The sequence below is a fragment of the Lepidothrix coronata genome, unplaced genomic scaffold (genome assembly GCF_001604755.1).
Source record: "Lepidothrix coronata isolate B3197 unplaced genomic scaffold, Lepidothrix_coronata-1.0 Scaffold78, whole genome shotgun sequence".
NCBI classification, from domain to species: domain Eukaryota; kingdom Metazoa; phylum Chordata; class Aves; order Passeriformes; family Pipridae; genus Lepidothrix; species Lepidothrix coronata.
The window spans coordinates 3,614,968-3,635,657 of record NW_016690258.1 but is presented as its reverse complement, the minus strand read 5'-3'; the positions used below and the strand labels follow the sequence as shown (position 1 = coordinate 3,635,657).

Below are 20,690 nucleotides of genomic sequence, written 5' to 3'. Positions count from 1 at the left end.
AAAAAGCTTCTAGACTAGAATTCCAAATAAATGAGTTTTATATTCTCTGTTTCTTAGTGTAAATGACCTTAACAGTAATTCCACACAAAGTGTCCAGTAGGGCCTTGGCTATTTCTTTCCCCTCCACCCCCCCCCAGCCAAGACTGAACTGTTTTCATGCACAGAGTTTGAGTCACAAGCTCACTGTGCAAGATGCTGCTTGCAAGGGATAAAGCAACTTTTTGCTAGCTGAGAGTAATGCTAAAAAACTGCCAGCTTATTCTTGCAGAGGTAGTCAGCATATTTGCAACAGATAACTAATGCTAATGAGACACACGAAATCTTCTACATTTTCATGAAAGGACAGACAACAAAGCAGGATTTTTGCTCAGCATGAAAGAGTCTTCTCTTTAATGATTTTTGAAGTATTTATCAGCAATGAAAGCAACCCAGAGCCTGCCTCTCCCAGCTGTTGTCTACATCTGAAGATAAAAAATGAGAGGTACAGCTGACTGATAAGCTAAATGGAAAGGCTCTTCTCACAAGTACACAAACTATTACAGACATCAGCCTTCAGCACAGAATAACTTCCCACTTCAAAAAAAGATGGAAAGTTGTACTATATAAAAATTATGGTATCAACTTCAGAAGATGCACTAACCTGCATTTTGGAGGCTGACAGAAAATATAGAAACACAGAATAGAAATGCAAAAATACTATCAAACACAGTAATTTATAAGACTGGAAAATGGTGTATGAATTCCAGAACGTATTTCTCCATTTTCCATCAACTTCACAGAATGGCTTGGTTTAGAAGGGAGCTTAAAGATCATCTAGTTCCAACCTCCCTGCCGTTGTTTCATAGTTTCTGATCGAGATGAGACACCATCATTAACAGTACATAGATTATGTTGGTTATTTTGCAGCATTTTTATTGTTCACAGGAAGCACCATCAGCATTGTAGGCTGCCAGCACAAACATAGTAAGACAGTGTCTAGAGTTCCCTCAGGGCCCATTTAGCACCTGAGCCTGACTTTGTTATCCCCACTACATGAGGACACAGGATGGTGTTGAAGCAGGAGAACACACTATCAGGCTCCCACTTCCTCATCCCACTCCAAACCCAAGCCTGTGACCAGTGCAGAAGGATGGGAAAACCCACCATCAGCCACATCCACGTGCCCTATGGGGAGGTCATTTTAGGAGCTTTCCTAGGCAGACCCCAGACAGAGCAAGTGAAATTTGTAGTTATCCTGCATGGAAACTTTCTTTTAAACTGGGGCATGCCAATATTGTTACCAAAGTCCTGTATCCTCGCAGTGTGGACACACCAAACAGACCCAGTCAGCTCACTGATTCCTGTCTCACCTCCTAGGAGATGGACATTTATAGACAAGTAAATTTACAGACAAAGCCACAAAGCTCAACTGAAGCAATCTGTGATAGATTTTCCTCACTGAGCCTGCTGACCTTAGACAAGCAGTGCAGTTGCTGGTGAGACTTAGTAATCTGTACCACCTAGAATCTCCTTTAGGAACTCACAGAAGCTATTATCAGTGATCCAAAAGCATCTAATGGAGAAAGAAATTCCTGTAACATAGTTTCACCATTGCTGTCCTGATTACTACATACTTCAGCTCAGCAGCAGTGGCTAAAGAGAGCACTTTAGTAGTAGAACAATCTCCTATTTAAAATTTGAGTTACATTAAACAATTAAGGCAAGGGAAAGCATGCATGGAGGTGGGGGTGTACACCAACTGCCAAACAATCCCATGGTTTTAGCTCTTGGAGTTTGGAAGACTTTGAAGTTAACAGTTTTACAGATGAGGCAGCTCTCTCAGATGACTGTATCCCCTGCCTGTTATCTTCTCTGCTTTATTGTAGCTGCCTTTCTCAATGAGCTAATTGAAAGATTCTGCAGAACAGAGAAATCTCAGAAGAAATAAATATGCAGTCCACCTTCCTTAGCATCTAGGATAGTTGAAAGCTAACAGGACTGCTGAACAAGCTAGAAGAAGAAAGTTTGAGTGGAATCATCTGTATTCACTAAGAGGGCAATGCCTCTTTTCATACCTTGACTGTACATTCATTTATTAGAACCAGTGCAACACTGAAGATAACAACACTTGAGCTGAAGGTCAAGAGAAGGCCCTGATAAGGAAGGTTGCTGCCCAGAAACATTCCCATTCCTCCTTCCTGAAGTGTCTCTAGTAGCAAATGTAGCACCACAGTAACGAAAAACGTCTGAACAGTATCCTAAAGCTTTTCTGATGGATAATTAGGAAGGTTGTATCAATTTGGACCTTACAGACCAATTTGGACCAATACAGAGATTTTAGTTGATCTCACTGGAAAACAGCAAAGTGATATGATTGTCATCATCATCACTTACAAGAATGGGGGAAAAACCAGCTGGAGCATAGACCCCTTCCAGCATTCAAAACTTCTACAAAGATTTTTATTTTTAAGAATCAAAGAGGCAGGATAGCTTTCCAAAACAAAACAGAAAACAAATCATTTTGGCATTGTTTAATTCCAACTGAATTTGTTTTCTACTGCTTAACTACAATGTCTTATTTTCTCTTAGATAATCAAGAAGTCAGCATAGAAGTAACTAATTCACAATCCATCAGGTAATGAAGGCAGTGTAAGTGGGCTGAAAACAAACAGTTGATTTTAACAGCTGCTGCCTATTGTTGACCAATTTCAGTCCAACTGTGTTTTCCTCCTACTTCAGCTGGAATCACCAGCTTCTTTCACTACCTTTTAAGAAAAAGAATATGTCACTGGCTTACTGAATACATATGTTAATTTAGTAATCTGGAAATACAAAAATTGTTTTTAAGTAAACTATAAATCAGTAAATTAAGTCACCAAATTAGACTAAAATCTTGGGACAAGAAAATAAAGCAAGAGATAGTTGTCAAATTGTATCCACCACACATTTTAATTCCAGACAAATGTTGGGATATTCTGCAGCTTACTTATCACTACTGTCTGCCTTCTCCAAAAAAAAACACCACAGAATTTAAACAAGTTTATGGTGGCATGATACAGAATATGTTTGTCTACTACAAGTAAACAGGAAAATGTTTATAATACTGTGATACACTTTAATGAGAAATACTGCATGCAGCAGTACATTTTGGAAGGGTGCTGTGAGCCAGCATTATATGTAGGTAATATGTAATGTGATATCATTACCAATAATGTGCAGAAACTATATTTAAATTCCTGGAGATCATCTGATTTCGCTGAAGTCATTACTAGAATCTGTCCAAGACCTTCTGGCTTTAACTTCTACCAGTGAAATTATTCAAAAGTGCTCCGGTGAAATGATAAAGTTAAAATGAGAAACCTGTGGCAGTGACATCTGCTGAAAGGCACAGCTGACACAGCCCTAAATGATGGAGTAAGTTCCACGTGCATTTTCTGTTTGCTTGTGGTACAAAAGCAGATATCTTATGATCACACCTGCTACTTTCTCAAAATGTACTTTTCTTACTAACTGCTCCATTACACAAACACCGCTACAATTCAAAATCTCAAAAACAGAACATCAGATGGTGGAGGGTAGTTGCAGTATCCAAAAAGTAACACTTAAATTGGAGGGGTAGCTGAGAGGGGAAAAATGAGATCCATATAGGGAACAACTTTGTTGTTGGATTCTATTTGACCTCTGACAAAGAAAACTTGGATTACTTTGAACTTCGAAGTTTGTTTGCCAAATTAAGCATTACATTAATAACAGACAAAATACTATTAAATGCAGTTTTTAAAAGACATCTGCTAACAGAAAATAGTTATTCCATCATAAATAGTGTCTTATCCTGAATAAATAGTGTCTTATCCATTACACCTATATGAGACTAGGAATCCTTCAAAGGCAAGAAAAACAGAATATTCTGGTAACCCAGATCACCACTTGGTAAATACTGGGTCAGAATCTATCTTATACAGTACTCAATCGTGACACAGTACACATAACAGCATCTCAGATTTGGATTCCTTGGAAAGATAATGCCATTGTGTCATGAAGCATTCTGATTCAAAGTGTTATTTCTAAGCAATACTTTCACAGTAACCATCACTGCATTCTTAAATTTTACTTCCTTACAGGTGCAGAAAGAAAAAGGAAAAATATCTACTACAGTGACACAAAAGGACAAAATAGCTTGTTAAAGGAGTAATGGAAAGAGTGGGAAAAAAAATTGCAGGTGAGGGGGAGATTGCTCCATATTTGAAGTTTTTTTTAGGGGGAGATGCTAGAATAGTTGTCTCAGCTGAAGCATCTTTAGAATAAAAATAATCAAGTACAACGACCAGATGATGTTCTCTCAACGCATTTTAAAAAATTATGGCCTGAATTATTAAACTAATGTGAACTGTCTCATCTAAAACCACTAAACTACAAGACCTATCTCTGGCTCAGACTTCTGGAGATGAGGACAACTGGATCCAGCACTGTGCATTTATTTTGTTCCCCAGACATTCCCTATCGGTCAGCATTAGAGCCAGGACAGGGGGGTTGATCCTGCAAGCCAGCAGAGCTGCTATAATTTGCTGTTCCTACATTAAGGAAAATCTTGCTAAAATGTAGAGCTGCTTCTAGCATGACCAAGTTAATTTTGGGGCACATCCAAACTGAGAGATAATTCTTGACATTTAACTTTCAACTAATTACGGTGCCTAAGTTATTGATAAAAAATAACCTACTGGCCCTTTTCAGAGGTGTGAGTGCTTTTCAAATTTACATAAAAAACAGGTATGCCGACTAAAATCTACAGCTCAGAACAAACATCACTGGTTTAGGCTGATACATGTACAGGATTGTAAAACAGAAACAAAACCAAGTGCTTTGATTGTGCCCTTTGGAAGATCTGTGCCTGCCCAAGCTGAAAAGGTCTCTGATCACTATGCACAATTAGGACAGCAGAATACAGCCCAGATTTAGCCCTCCAAACAAAGAATTTCTAAGCATGTCTTTGATTTTTATTTTTCTTTATGGTTTATCTGACAATGAAGGTCACTGCAAAGCACAGAGTGCACATTTTACTGCTTATTACTGCCTATACAAAATCACAGCTAGCAACTCTAAGCAAAAATATGTGATATTTTCCTTAACTCATGCACAGCTTGAATAGATATAGCACCAAGTTATCAAGTAATCATGGCATGTGTTAGCAGAAAATATAGCAGCATTCAACTATTACTGAAGTCGTGGGAAACCATTCACCAGTTTTAATGTCTTTTGAAGTGTTATTATTTTCGTCATTGAAATATCACTACTTTTAAAAACCTGTTAGTATGGGCAGAAAAACTGTATTGGGAAAAGCTATAGAATAAAATGTGCCAGAATCCAACTATTTTGGTAGAGCAAAGATACATGGAACACATGGCTAACTTACAAATTAGGGAATCAATTCTCATAAACGTTTATCAACCGAAAAGCTCCTGACAGAGTAAATTACACCACAAAGCCGTGACATTTATCAAAAATTAATCCACTATGATGTTTGCCTCTGATTTTTTTTTTTTTTTACAATTTTGCTGTAACATGTAACTTATTTATAGGTTTTCAAAGATGAGTGAATTTTTCAATAATCTTCTGGGAGCCACAGCCTTTATTTAGCCTCTAGCCTTAGGAAAGAGTTAACCAGATGCAAAACGAAGTATCCATAATAGAGGTCATACTACAAATGGCAATATAAACTTAGATAAGATGCTTCTGCTTTGAAAACAGGTACAGTAGTTGAATACACAGCTAGATACTTGAAAAGGCAGGATCTATCTAAGATAGCCACACTCTAGGCTTGGCTTAAAAAAATGTACAAATCCTTTGAGACCTTACATCCTACTTCAAATTATAACAATTCTAACAATTAATTACAATCTCAAAGCTGAAAACTTGTCTACTCCACAGGAGTCAGGTATTTCAATGTGATCATAGGACCACAGCAGTTTATCACTCATTAGCTAAGTCATTATGCTTTCAATGTTTGTGTTTAACACAACTGCAAGTAAAATGCATTAATTTAAAACATGAGCAGCCATGAAAAAGGTGGCATGAGATGAGTCACCCCATAACTGGGTTGTCTCAGAGCAAACAACCCAGTCACTTCTAATCAAGTCAATACACAAAGAGATGCAAAGACAGATTTATATTCAGTTTAAGGACATACAATTTTAAGATTTAAAAAAAAAAATCAGTCTTAGCTTCTAGATAGAATGATAATAAGCCCCTTTAACTTCCCTTTCTATGTCAAGGTAAACACCTATAGTTACCCCATTTTCATTTTAGAGAAATAGATATTCCACCACAAACTTAAAAAATTCATATAGTAACATTCAAATTCAAGGATTCGACTTTAAGGGTTTTCTTTCATTCCAGTAGGACCTCAACATGCACTATTCATGACTGGAGTCACAGTAAGTAAAAGTGAGGAAGCATTTGCAATTTTGCCAGTCTTTTCTAAAATACACAATCAGAGCTTCCCAGGGCACATCCTGAATTGTCTCTGTAAACAGTAAACTCATGGGCTTTAAACTCATAGGCTTTTTACTGGTGTTTAACCCCCCAGCCCCCCAAACTTTTAGAGGAAAAACGATAAGAAAACTTGTGCTCTTACACCCTAAGATCTCCCTGTCTTGTCTCCACATACTGTGTAGGGCTTACAAATTGTACAACACAGCAAGAGCTGCTGTTGCAGGGTCACCTGGACACGCTGAGTGCTGACCCTGTGCTGGAGTGCCTGGCACACTGAATGCTGCCTGTCTGGTGAGGAAATGCCTCCTTCAGACAAATGTGAGCCTACAAATCCGCCCCTTGCCCAAGAAACCAAAGTATCTCTATTATTAGTGACCTCTCTAATAGTTCAGCAAGGAGCAGACAACAGCATTATACTCTGTAATTACAGACTCTGTGTGTGCAGACAATGACTATGAAGAGACATCCAAATCCTTTAAGTTCATTGATAGCTGATGAGGTTACCCATCAGTTCATATCATTCAAGATTTAGTCCTCAGAACAACAGATGAGCTTCCACTCCTTGTCAAGGCAAAAAGTACATTATTACGGTAAAAATATCAGCTTGGAGCCTTCAATACCAGCTTTCTTCCCATGCAGAATGAGGAAAAAGTGGAAGAAAGAAATGAGTAAACAACTAAGTGGAAAATAGCCTAAGTACCTGGACCTCTGGCACCTTAATTTGTCCTTCACACTTGCCAGGGACTTACTTTGAGATTACTTGCTAATAATAGGACCGGCTGTGTATCTCAAACACAAACTATTCCAAATGCCATGCTGAAAACAAGAGCCTGATACAAAATACTGAAGTTTTGTAGAATAAAATGGACATACTAACTTGTGTTTTAATATTTGAAGAAGACTTAAATAAGATTTCTGTGGGCTTACACTTTTTCTTCCACATTCTGCAAAAATGTGGTTTACACATCTGGTAGAAAAATTTCATAATCTCTTCTAGGGACTAAATCCTCTTCACATGATTTATATTTTCTGGCATGCACTTGGGCACATAAGTTTGATCCTTTCTTTTCCCCGACTTACAAATGAAATTAAAAGAGCAAACATTCACCTCGCAAAAACAAATGAGTTCTGCACACCAAAGACACCAGATCCAAAGACTGAATTACTACAGGTAAATTCTGTTCCTCATTAGAGATGAAATTTGAGTAAGAACATTAGAAGTTCTGCACTTCTGTAAAAGCAAATTCAGAAGAATTTTATGGTTTTAGTAGCATTTCACAGTCACATATCAAAAGAATATAACATTCCTGTTTATGCTCCACCCCTACAAGTGTTCAAGGCCAGGTTGGATGGGGCTTTGAGCAGCCTGGTCTAGTGAAAGGTGTCCCTGCCCATGGCAGGGGGCTGGAACTCAAGGATCTTGAAGGTTCCTTCCAACCTAAGCCATTCTGTGATTCTCTCCTTTTATTGTTAAAGGATGGAACATGGCACTTAAACTAACATTTCTGAGCACAGAATCTCACTAAACAAAAAGACCTTCCGTGGTACTATTCCCACCAGCTGGACAGTTCCACGAGCATATTTGTGAACACTCAAAATACCAGGCTTTCTTTTGCTATGTGCAATTTCTGCTGAATGGGATGTTGCCTGCCTTGGTTTCATTCACAGATCACCTGTTCAAGGAAATCACTCAACCTTCCCAACTAAACACTGAGGGGTGCTTGTGCTACTAATGTAACAAATAGAGGCTTAACATTACCATTTTCAGATAACACCGTATGGGAGCTTACTGTATCTTCTGAGACATCTAACATTAACTCCCCCAAATTTCCTGTCCTACTGCTGTTTACCTAAATGTCACTGCTTTTGCTGTATCACTATGGGAACAGTGGCTGTTCCTTCTGTTCCTATATTGCCACTACCAATCACTTTTTCTTCGCCAAAATTTGCTGCCAAAACACTCTGCGTACTCAAACTTAAAATATAGCCTCTAACAACAAAATCCTCCAGAAAGTGCTAACCAGAAAGTCAGCCAAAGCATTTCCAGATAAAGGCAAAGCAAGAAACTGCTTGAAGAGCACTCCCTACGTATCACTCCACTTACTGTTCACACAAACCCTATTCACCATATCTGGATACTTCACGGCATCAAAGTGTGGATATCCTTTTAAAGCAGAAAACTATTATATAGGTGGGAAAATAAAATACTAGAAATATAAATATCTTGTCCAAGAATACCAAGAAGTTAGGGACAAACTAAAACGTTCAGTGCTCACCCTGAAGTTCTCGGTCAGCGTTTTACCTACGTTCTCTCACCTTTTCCACTATGGCACCAAACAATTTTCCTTTCTTAACCCACGTAATTCGGTGTTTCTTTTAAAGTAGACAATCAGTTCTGTAAGCATGAAAATTAATAAAGCCTCACCCCTACAGCCTGCCATTGCTTGAGTTTTGGTATGACATTTAGGCTCTTGCTGCAGCCTGCATTGAGGGGAGAGAGGGAACACCAAGTTTCTCTCTTCCTCTTCTCAAAAGTCATGTAAAAATAACTCAGAAATTTGTTTCCCCTTTATTTGGCTGAAATCAGATGCTCTCAGAAGCTGAAGCTACATCAGAACTTGGGGTCCATGTATTTTTCATCCACACTGATAAGCCCTCTCAGCCATATAGTGCTTAGGGAAAACAGATGTGAGAAGCAGTTGATTTTCTTCTACTACAGGAGACAAAGTCCTTTAAAAAAGTCACAAATCTAACCCGTGCTGACAGACTAGGTCTGTGCATGCCCAGTCTACCTATGCTCAATCTGCATTAACTCTGGGTGTCAAGATTGCAAAGCCTCCAGGGTGTTTCCGAGTTCAGGGTAAGGTCTCCTTATTGCATTAGGAACACAGATGGCACACGTGCCTGGGCTTAAGGTGGGCTGGCACCAACACACCCGTGACAGTGCAAACAAAACTGAGTCCTTAGCCAGCAAAATAACAGCCTCTGCTGAAACCAGCTTTTAGGGAATTTCAGTTAAATGACATAGTTTCATTATATTTGAGACAAAACCTAAAACCTTTGAAATACCACTCAACACAGTACTAGAACACAAAGAAGCTTCCTGTTCTACACCATGCCTGGAGAATTACAGCAGCTGAGGCACCTCCACAGGAGGCAGAGCCAGATGCAGGCCAGTCCCAGAGACTTGATACCTGGAAGTATTCACCTTTGCTTCAGCTTTCTATCAGAGCACAAAGAGTAAGCATCGTTTAATGCCATGACACTTTCAGGTACAGTTCGGTTAAACATTGTTCCTTTTTATCACTTCATTTTTTCGCTTTTTTCTGAAGTCAGTGCCGTCAAGAGATTAAGACCTTATTTTAATAAACATACAAGAGGTACATAATTTGGTAGGTTGCTTTCTTTCAGCTTTTTCCTTTACTATAGCAAGAAATAAATTACTGAATAACAGAAGTTACCTGAAGTCAGAACTAATAAGTCTTCTTGTGATGAAGATAAGCATATAATTACTTAAATATCATTTCATGATGAATAACTGGCTTATGTCACACATCATTGCCATGTGTTTTAAAGGACTCTGGATGAATATGAGGGAAAAAAAAATAATGGCAATATAATAAATCCAACAGAGTGAAAACTGCACTAACAAAATGTCTGATAAACATAAGACAGCTTTGGGGTATTTGCTACTCAGCTCCTTGGAAGGACTGCATTTGTCTGATTAGCTGAGCCACAGAAGATGCCTCTTGCTGGAGGCTGCTGCACTTTGCAGCAACCCAGAAAAGTGTAATTATTAAACTACTGAACCTTATTAACAAGCACTTCATATGTTCATATTCCTACATTGTAAAGAGATTTCTGGCCCTCATGCTGTCCCAGTGTAACAGCTCTGTTTGCTCCTTTGTGCCACTGGATCTTCCACACAATTTTACTGAAATGCAGCCTGGTAGCTCAGTACAACAAACATCAGATGTCTGGTGTGATAAAATTCAACATACCACCTGGTTTGTACCATGAGAGGAGGACAACTAAAACAACTGGAGAAATTAATCTTTGGACTGAACTACTTTCTTCAATTAAGATAGATCAGATCAATCAAGAAACATCATCTCTTCAGCTACACCAACCAATACTGATCACAGTCTGTACTATGTGATTTACCACAGTAACAAACAGCAAGACTCAGATCCTTAATAATGGCATCATCCAAATGTATAATTCTACAAGATTTTAAACCAGTAACAGCTCTCTACTGCCTTGAATAACAATCACCATGAAAAATATCATAACAGCAGAGTTAAACATTGCCCAGACTTCCAGCCATGTATCTAAACTGAAAATATACCAGCATAATACCTTTTAATATTAAACAAGAGGGGGGAGGGGGAAATCTTGGTTCATAACTAAATAAATCCAGGCAAATCAATCTGCTCATGACTTCAAAGTTTAATATTACTATCAATCCCTACAGATACTGAACAAACAAATTATGTATCCTGGTTAGCTGTGCTGACATCATTGAAAATGTTACTTTTATAGTTAAATTATGAGCATAAATCTCAAATCTTTATTTAAAGTTTTGCTTCAAATGCTGAAGTCAAGCACCTGCATCTCTGAGAAGAATCACACTGTTTAATCAAGGCATTCTTCAAGAAAAATGGAACTCTAAAAGCCCCGTTCTTCACAAAAACTACTATGAAAGCAACCACAAGCTACAGTAGCTGCTAATTGGTTTTACCAAGTGAATTTTATACAAGCAGAAACTACACTTGTGGTCTCAATCTCCTCTGAGGCGGGAGGGAGGGGGGAATAAAACGATATTCAATTTGCAATTCATTAAATGAAAGTTTTATTGCAAATTATTACACGATGACCAAAAGAAAGACAACACTTAGAAGTAAATCCATCCTAATTAATATTCTCCCACTATCACTATATATATATTCATTTAACCTTTCACCATGGCCCAATTTTTCCAGATGGCCCTGAAAAAGAACAGTTTTGTTGCATGACAGAAGTATAAACAAACCTGAATTCTTGCAAAATGAATGGTAAAGCAAATCACACATTCAATTAACCATGACCGAAAACAGTTTGTCATTAAAGCTCACCACATTAGAAAACACATTTCAGTTGATTTAACAGCTACATGAGTCTTTACAAGCACCCAAAAAAGTTCCTCATTGCTGCTCAAATTAACCAAGTGAGCTTTCACCAGCACTTTTAAAACCCACAGATCCCAACTCCGTGGTGTTTCAAGACAGAGCACTGACACACAAGCCATATTAGAAAACAAATACACGCAGTACTCAATGTCTCTAATGCTTCTGACGGGAAGTATCTTTTTAAAAGTAGGCAAACACCCATATTCAGCATAAATGAGAGTTTTAGAACAGGTTTTACAGAGCAAATCCAAGTAATTGATGGCAGCCTGTTTGGTGTGGCACTGACACACAGCAACACGGAAAGATTCTCAATTCTGTGTGTTCATCTTTTGAGCAAAACTTTCAGAAACAATTTTCAGGGTTTCCTTTAGCATAGCAGCTACTGCCAAGGAATAAACGCATAATTAGTGTTCTGTTAAATGTACATGCTCAATATTGGGGTAAATGAGTAATTCACATAGTTTACATAACCATCACTAAACTGGTTCTATAACCAGGACTGTTCATGGTTATTTCAGAGCATTCAAAAATCTTCTTTTACTCTATTCCAATAGTTTGTGTGAGACGTACAAACTTCTCCCACTCAACCTAAACACTCAATTTAGGTTTCAATTACAGCTATTTTAACACCAAATCTAACTACTTCCCCACTGACCACGCAACTGCTACGGTAACTAATACCATTATTCTATGTATTTGGATGTATTTGATTTACTTTTATTATTTACTTATTTACTAAGCATGACCAGTCCATACTTTAGCATTTTGCAGGCATATCTTTATCAAGCAGGGAGTAAGGGAAAAGAAGGGCAGGGAATCACTGCTACCCACAGCACAATGAAACCAAAAGAAAAGGCTTTCTCTACCAGAGCAGCACTACTCTGTTTGAGAGACTTACTTTAGGCTACAATAGAAAGAACTCTTTCTGGTGTATGCTGCCTCTCCCTAGGCAATTTGCCAGTAATGCACTACCAGCAAATCTTTTCAAGGAGAGACAAGTCCTTAGTAGGAATTCCCCACAGGAACAAGCCTGCAACTTTGAACACGGAAAAAACATTTCCTTTCAAATTGGAATGATTAAGTACATCCTTCTGTAAAGCCTTCTGGTTTGGACAACTGAGAAGCTCTCTTTTGCATTTAAAAAAAAAAAAAGGTTTTGTAGCATAATTAACTGAAACTTTTAACACAAAATTGTGGATCTTCTTCTCATCCCCCTGTACTCCAAAGAGAAATTTTAATTTGAGCTGAAGTAGCCAGATCTTCAGGACAACTACATCTTGGGACACACAAAATAGAGAAGAAAAGGACTTGACTACGTTACTCCTAAACCTCTACAAACCCAAATGACCTTTCTAGCTGCTGGAAATTGCCAGTCATTTTGGTCATATACTTCTTGCAGGAATGTCCCTCTTCCTAAGCCAGTGTGAAATAAAATTTCTGTTTCATTTGTGACTAGAAATGGACTTGACCCATTCAGTTATGTTTATCAAGACTACTGGTGTAATGCAGAACAGACAGAATAAGCCTAGGAACTTACTGCAGGATAAAGTGGGAGTAAAACATTAAAAACTCCGAATTTTCATCTATTTTGCAGAGGTGTTCATTACACCATAAAGGAAAAAAGTTTTCGGAATACAACATTTGCACTGATAGAAGTCAAAGCAATCCATAATTAGCTAATGCATACTACTGGAAGTTTCGGGTTGTCAGTGATATAAAAAAATTAAAATATGCAGATAGGTCTGAATACTACATTACAATTTTTTTAATAAGCCCCTTAGAGAAGTCTCATCTATTAAGAAATTCTTGCAGTTGTGCAAAGGTTACTTACTACCCATACTGTCTCACCTAATAACCAAACAGCTTTACTATGAAAGATAAGGCAGGTTGCTCTAGTAGTTAAAGAGTTATTTCATGGCTTTTTGAATGAGAAAATATATGTCAGGGTAATGAATATACATTAAAAAGAGCAGAAAAGAATGATCATTTGCATAAGCACGTAGACACAAAACTGATCCAAACCTCTTCATTTTCAAACCTGTGTGAAAAATGACAGCTCCTAACATTTGTGGATTTTTTTTTTTTTTTCAAAATTAAACTGATTTTCTCACAGGCCCCTCCTGACTATTCACACACAGAACTGTAAATACATTTCACTGACTGGAATTGATACACAACATAAGATTCCTGTAGTATAACAGATAGAAATACATCCTATATTTTTGAATCTTTTTTCAGATTAAACTTAATGACATTTTCTCTTAAAACAAATTCTAGTGCCTTTAGTGCAGGCACACAGGTGCTTGGCTAAACATACACAAATCATTGTAAAGTCTCCATCATGTTTTTCCTGCATACAAAGGGAAGTATTTTCAGAGCCCAAATTATCTTGCATCTTTCCTGAAAAGTTTCCCTGGGTGACTTTTATGCCAGCTAGACATTTGGGGAGAGCATTAGCTAAGAACTCAGAGGTAGAAAAACATCAGAAATACAGTATCAAAAAGTTACTTAGACAGGAAAATTTTCTGAGGGGAGAGAGACCAAAGCCTCAAAGACCACTGAGCTGAAAAAGTAGACACCAAGACAGCAGACATACATTGAAACCTTTCTAAAATGCAACATAGAAAATTTAGCAATTAAACAAAAAAAATTAGAATTATTTACTAAATGTGGTTTAAATTACTAAAATTCTACAACAATGTTTTCAGATAATCTACATCTAGAGGACAACTGGGTGCAAGGTAAAAAACCAACAATATCTTTTCAATGGGATGGATTAATTAGTCATGTGGCCTTAGAACTGAATGAGTCAGAGTTGCTAATGAGATAAGGACAGGAAGCCTGACACCTCTAAGTCAAGAGTTCAACCGGTTCTTCTCAGAGTACTCTCCTGCTGTGCCCTAGATTGAAGGCACAACACTGGATTTCCTACTGCTGAAGAGACTGAAAGATCCACGTAAAGCTACTTACAGAGGAAATCTTTGCCTGAAAGTAGGACACAAACATTACCTTTCTGTAGCAGTGTCCCCCACTATGGCTCTCCCAGCCCCAACTGCCTGGGACAGAGACATCCAGGACCTTCAGCACCTGACCTGCTCTGCAAGCACAGGCTGGAGAGGCACCTTTTAACACAGAACCTCACTCAGAGGGTTCCCCACTGACAGTGGCAGCCAGACAAAAGGCTGAAGAATCCTGCTATCAGGGGCATAGAGTCTTTAACATTAGGTTCCAGCCCTTTATGCATTAGGGGCAAGTTCTCTACTCACATGACTTCACAACTGCCAATTTGCTGTGATTTATACAACTAAGTCTCCCAAAATGCACAGGCTGTCAATCTTCTCAAGTAGAACAGTGTCACCTTCAGGGTCTAGTCACAAGAGCTGCAGTACACACCAAGGAGACTCAACTCAAACTTCAGGAGCATAGCTTTCATCAAGTCTGGATGGATGGATGCCACCTTATTGATCACATTTACTTATTGAAAAAAAAAAAAAGGAAAGAAAAAGGAATAACCAACAATGTCTTGATCACAGCCAAAATCCAGACTTGTATTGTGCCAGTCTGCCTGCACATGGTAAAACAAGAAGCCCAGTGCCTGTCAGGCTGATGGGAAAGGCAGCAGGAGGCAAAGCACAGGAGAACAGAACATGATACAGCAGGATGACACCAGAAAGAAAAATTGAGGTGGGAAAGCGAGATAGAGCAAATCATTCTGCACAAAAGGACAAACAGAAGAGTAAACACAGAGGGAAGACAGAGGGTAGAGACAAAAGATAATAGGAAAGAAATCAGTGAGAAGACAAAAGACATGAAGGGAAATAACATACCACAGATGGGGGGGAGGAAGGGGGAAGGAAAATACAGCAGAAACAGAAGAAAGATATATACAGGAAACCCTTTCTGACAGAAACTGCTTCTTATCAAGTTCAGACAAGAAACACTTCCAAAGGGAGAGCTGAATCAAGCATGGAAAGTTCAGATCAGCTGAAACTTCCAAAGAAACTACATTAAAATATGAAGTAGTGAGCTAATGAGGATTCTATCCCAAAGCACAATGCCCCTGCTCTGCTCTAAGAGAAAAATAACTTCTCTGGTTCAATACTAGTTTCACCCACTTAGTTGCAGAAGAACTGGGCCCACTTGTGTAAGTACCTTCACTGATTAGGGACCTAATCATTAATGAAGTAGAATTCAGAATCAAGTTCAGTAACTGTTTTTACAGTTCATCAGTCTGTACTGCACCATGCAGAACACAAACCCACTACTCCATTCAAAATACAGAAAAGAAGATCCCTTCCTCCTGCCTCTCCTGCAACACCAGAGACACATCAAGGTGTTTTAGACAAAGGATTAGATAAAACTGAGAATATTTCAACTGTAACACTTGGCAAGTGGTCAAGCTGAATTTAATCCTGTGCTTTTGCTTCATTTGAATGCATTGTTTTGTGTCACCCACAACTCTTCAGAGAGAAGAAGTATGACCAGGAATGCCCTGAGCAAGAAGATTGCTGTAGTGCACCTTCTGCTCTCTGAGAATGGCAAAAAGGCAAAACAGAAATCAGAGCTTCTCTATTCAGACAAAAAAACACGCAAAAAAAAAATGATAATGAAAGGGACTCCTATCCTACATCATCTGTTGTTACCATCCTCTTAATTTAGTCACCAATATAAGGAAAAAAACTTCTCACTTCCCTAAATTACCATCATTATCTCATAGCATGCAGCTGGCTCCATCACAAAAACATCAGTAATGACAACTCATAGATCAGCAAAGACAAGTGACCAACACAGAAAGACAGTTGTACCATCCTTACACTTGGCTTGCACTGTCAGTAGTCTATAAACTGTCTACTGTTCTAAAAACAAGCTGTGGAACCCTTTCACAGACCTTTATCTTAAGATAATTAGGAGCAAAAATTGACTCACTTTGAAGAATGGTACCCAAGATACAGTTTATTATTAAGAAACACATAAATACGCATACATTCGATTTGCTATTTCTCTTAAGACACACAAATGTTTGTTCTATTTTTTGTTATTCTGTGATACAATTTATTTTGCCATTACTACTGCAACATACAACTGTGTTGGTCAGACACCACATGTTGAAACCTTCAGGACAAAGCAAGGCCAGGGCTCGCTCACAGCTCAACCAGCAGCTGGGTGGTTGACACACAGTCAGTGTTTCACTGCCTCAGTCACAGGTGAAGACAGACTCGGAAAAAGCATCTCCAACTTCTCTTACAAGTCTTGCAAATTCCATCATACAAAAGCTGCCTTCCAACATCCCACCACCACCAGAGAGGGCACTGAACATCTGCTCTGCACATGCATCCTTGCATTGTGGTTGCCACTGTGGACTTCCCAGAGCCATAAAGAATGAACACTTCACCTGCTCGAATGCCCCCATATGCAAAGAGCCTTCTCACTAGCCCAAGAAAAACTGGAAAAGTTTCCATTCCTAGTTCCCACTCAAGTGTTCCACTGGTTTTTGCTCTCTTGTACTACTGCTTCCTCTTTCCATGGCTGATTACAAATTATGTATATTTTGTATTCACAGACAAACCCCACATGCATAAATACTTCATTTTTCTGTTTACAAATGAAAAAAAATATGAGCCAGTTCAGCCAGCTGATGGAAAGCAATTAATCTATTCAATTCAATGAAGCAACACTGATTTATTCCCTGAGAACCAAGCCCTAGATATAACATCCACATGCAAACTAAAATGTATGAAGATGAACTTGAATTAAAGCCAGAGTAGAGTAGTCTCCTAGCAAGATCAAACTGGAACCGTAAGGCTCAGGAAAGACACGTGTCTACGTGCAGGGGGCTAAAATCCTACCAAACCTGTAAGATTCAACGGTGATTTTTAAGATTTGCTCTGTTCTTTAGACCTATATCACAAAAATATCTGAGCATTATTAACAGATTAATCTCTACTTCCACTATAAGACAGCCCACTTTCTCAAACCCATACATATACATCAAGCACCAGGAAATGCTCCAGCACGTTCCCAAACAAGCCTGAAGATTTCTAACTCAGCTCTTCTATAATACTCCCTCACAGCACACTTGAATCCACACTAACAAATAAATGGGTCTACACTAGGAAAATGGTCAGTGAAGAGGGAAAGACATGAATCTAGATTGCTGATTAATGTATTTCATAATAGAGAACCTTTGTTGTAAGAAAAGCCAATGCTGCTCATTTCAGAACTATTTATTGTATTAGATGGGGCACACAGGATGTATCTGTGTGTTCCCCTACTGGACTTAACTCTACTCCAGCACCCAAAAACACCTTGTCAGTATAAACTATTTGAGCAAACACAGTGGAACGACTCAACTTCAGTATAAACAGGATGCAAATTTAAGTGACAATTTGAGGTAACTAAAGTGGCCAAGTGAACACTGGTCGTGTTCAAGAAGCCTTCTACTTAAAATGAGTAAGGATTAAGGACCTTTTATTAGCAAGAAAAAAAAAGCCACAGAATTTTATTTTTGCTTAGGCTAACATGGCCACAGTAGATAAAAAAACAAAAAACCATCAGGGATGAAGATGTCGATTTTGTTCTAAATACTAGCACATTGTAGACTTGAAATTGGGTCAGAAATACCAGACATGAACCTAAAAAATGTAGTGCTAAAAACATTTTTTCAAAATGATTAGCCTCTAACACAAGTAATTGCTTTACCCTTTTCATGCAATGCTTTATGAAATTAGTTATTAGAGGATCTCTTGGTGGATTGACAGTTATGGAGATTTGTGCCCTGAATTTCTCAGGGGTGGGAAAAAAAAAAAAAAAAGGAGAGAGAAAGACTGTTGGTTGGCTCAACACACAGCTGCATAACTCCTTCTTTACATTGACCTGAATTATTCTGCCTTTCATCAGCAATTTGTATTGTCCATATTTGCCTTATCTTGATAAACAAAAAGAATACATGAAATGGGTCATACATACAGAAGAATTACTTTTAGGAAAACAAACAAGCATCCAAACACCACAAATTATGCAAAGGTGTTCATAATATAGAAGACCTCATATCAACCCTCATTTTCCAGGTAAATTAATCCAAAATTACCCACTAACTGGTATCCAATTCTTTATTTCATGACCCTCCTCTCCTCTCCAAAACAAGTCACATGCAGGTTTTGAGTGCACAGGACCACTGAACTCCACTATTTCAAGATGGAGTTTAGTATAAACAATTAAATTACTGCAATGTAATTCAATATTACCCTTGAGTGTGACAGCCTTTATAAGTTTTAATAGAGAATCTAGAAAAATTAGTTTCCATTATATATTTTCAAGCACAACACTAATATATTACTTTCAATGGAAGAAAAATACATCTCCAGACACACTTACTGCAATACCACCCCTTTTTTAAAGATCACTTATATCAGCAGTGACTGCTCTGAAAACTCACACTGATGTTCCTATCACTTTGAAATACATGAATGTACAATTTCCCACCATCCTCTCATTAAAAACTAAATGGAAAATACATAGCCAAACACTACCATTAAAAACTGAAAACAGACTAGACAACACACTAGGAAAGGCAGCAAACCTTCAGAAGATCTGAAACAGGTGTCAGCAACAATAACAGCTAGTAAATAAATTTAATCAATGTAAGTAATAAAAACACAAATTAAAGGTTTTATACCACACAAATATACACATGCACACAGCATAATATTCATGTACATTTCCCTCCAAAGGATTTCACTGCTGAAAAATCTCATTTTACATAAGGGAGCACACCCTAATACTGGAGGGAAAAAAAACACAGAGCAATTCCATATACATTCTGTAGTACCACTATATACCAGGTTTTTTAACTGAAAGTACCTTTACTTAATGCAGCCTCAAATACTAGCAGCTAATCACAACCACCAAATTGAAAGCATAGCAAACAAACACAAAATTAAAATTCAAGAGTACTTACCAAATTATGATTAGTTGAATTAGAATCATCTTCTGGGAATGGGATGTAAACAGCTAAGGCCACACAATTGGCAAAAATAGACAGTAGTATAAATATGTCAAATGGTCTGGAAAATCTTGTTAAGGAATTCATGAATTGTGAGTATCTACAAACTTTTAAGTCTAGTTCTCCTTTCAGTCTCAACAATTGTAAAACAAGTCTTACTTTAAGGCAATCTTTTGACTGATAACTATGACAAACACTTCATCACCTTTAGTTATAGCACTATATATACCATATGATTTTCCATCACAATGATCTTCCAACGTCCTCTTCCTTTTGAAAAGAGTGAAAACTATTACTCATGCTGCCACAGAGCACTTTATATTAAATTCCAAAGATGAATATAATTATCCACTCTTAAATCAATATGTGGGTCATCATGATGGGCAAGGAATAATCATGGAGCGGTTCTGTCCTCAGATATTTACAAAGGTCTCATTAATATTAAATAGAAATATGCTTGCCCAAAGGAGGAAAATAATTTGGGATATAGTTCATAGCAGGATATGAGAAAGAGTGCCAGAAAACCACAACTATTCCCCTGTATGAGCCCTGAGAAGCTGTACAGTCAAGGCAGGGAAATTCTGAGCCCCTTCATGTCTGCAACAGCTGGATTCCTGAATAATTTTGCTTTGGCCAGGACAGATCAAAGTTTGTGTGAGTAAAATGAAGAATAGGACAACATGACTGGCTTGGTTGGCGTGCATGAGGAGAGGCTTCAGGCTTTCACACTGACAACAGCAAGAACTGCAGCTATGCTTTTTATCCTGTATCCGGATGACAGCCGTAGAAACCTGGAGATACTTTTTGTCTCCAGAAGAAAAAATATTTGTTAAAATTCATGCCTATGAAGTTCCCCCTTCAGTTTATCATTAATTCTCCTTTCTCCCAAAATATTTCCTTGTTTTCTTTTAACTACAAACGTGGAAGTACCCAGATGAACCCGCTTGTGGAATTTTGCAAAGGAAGTACTTTGGACCTCAGCTATGATTTTTTGCATCCTTTCCTACATTTGATGCACAACTTCCTGATATGTTTCCACAAGAGGTCCATAA

The 20,690-nt window shown here is 38.0% G+C and overlaps 1 protein-coding gene across 12 annotated transcripts in view; it reads right to left on the bottom strand.

The window, feature by feature from the left end:
* CACNA1D (calcium voltage-gated channel subunit alpha1 D) overlaps window positions 1-20,690 on the bottom strand; it is a 209,333-nt gene that overhangs the window by 148,003 nt on the left and 40,640 nt on the right. For all 12 annotated transcript variants that reach the window (XM_017820002.1, XM_017819993.1, XM_017820001.1 and 9 more), the window contains exon 3: window positions 19,594-19,699. In XM_017820002.1, coding sequence (XP_017675491.1) covers window positions 19,594-19,699 — 106 coding nt within the window. The remainder of the gene's footprint in view (window positions 1-19,593; window positions 19,700-20,690) is intronic.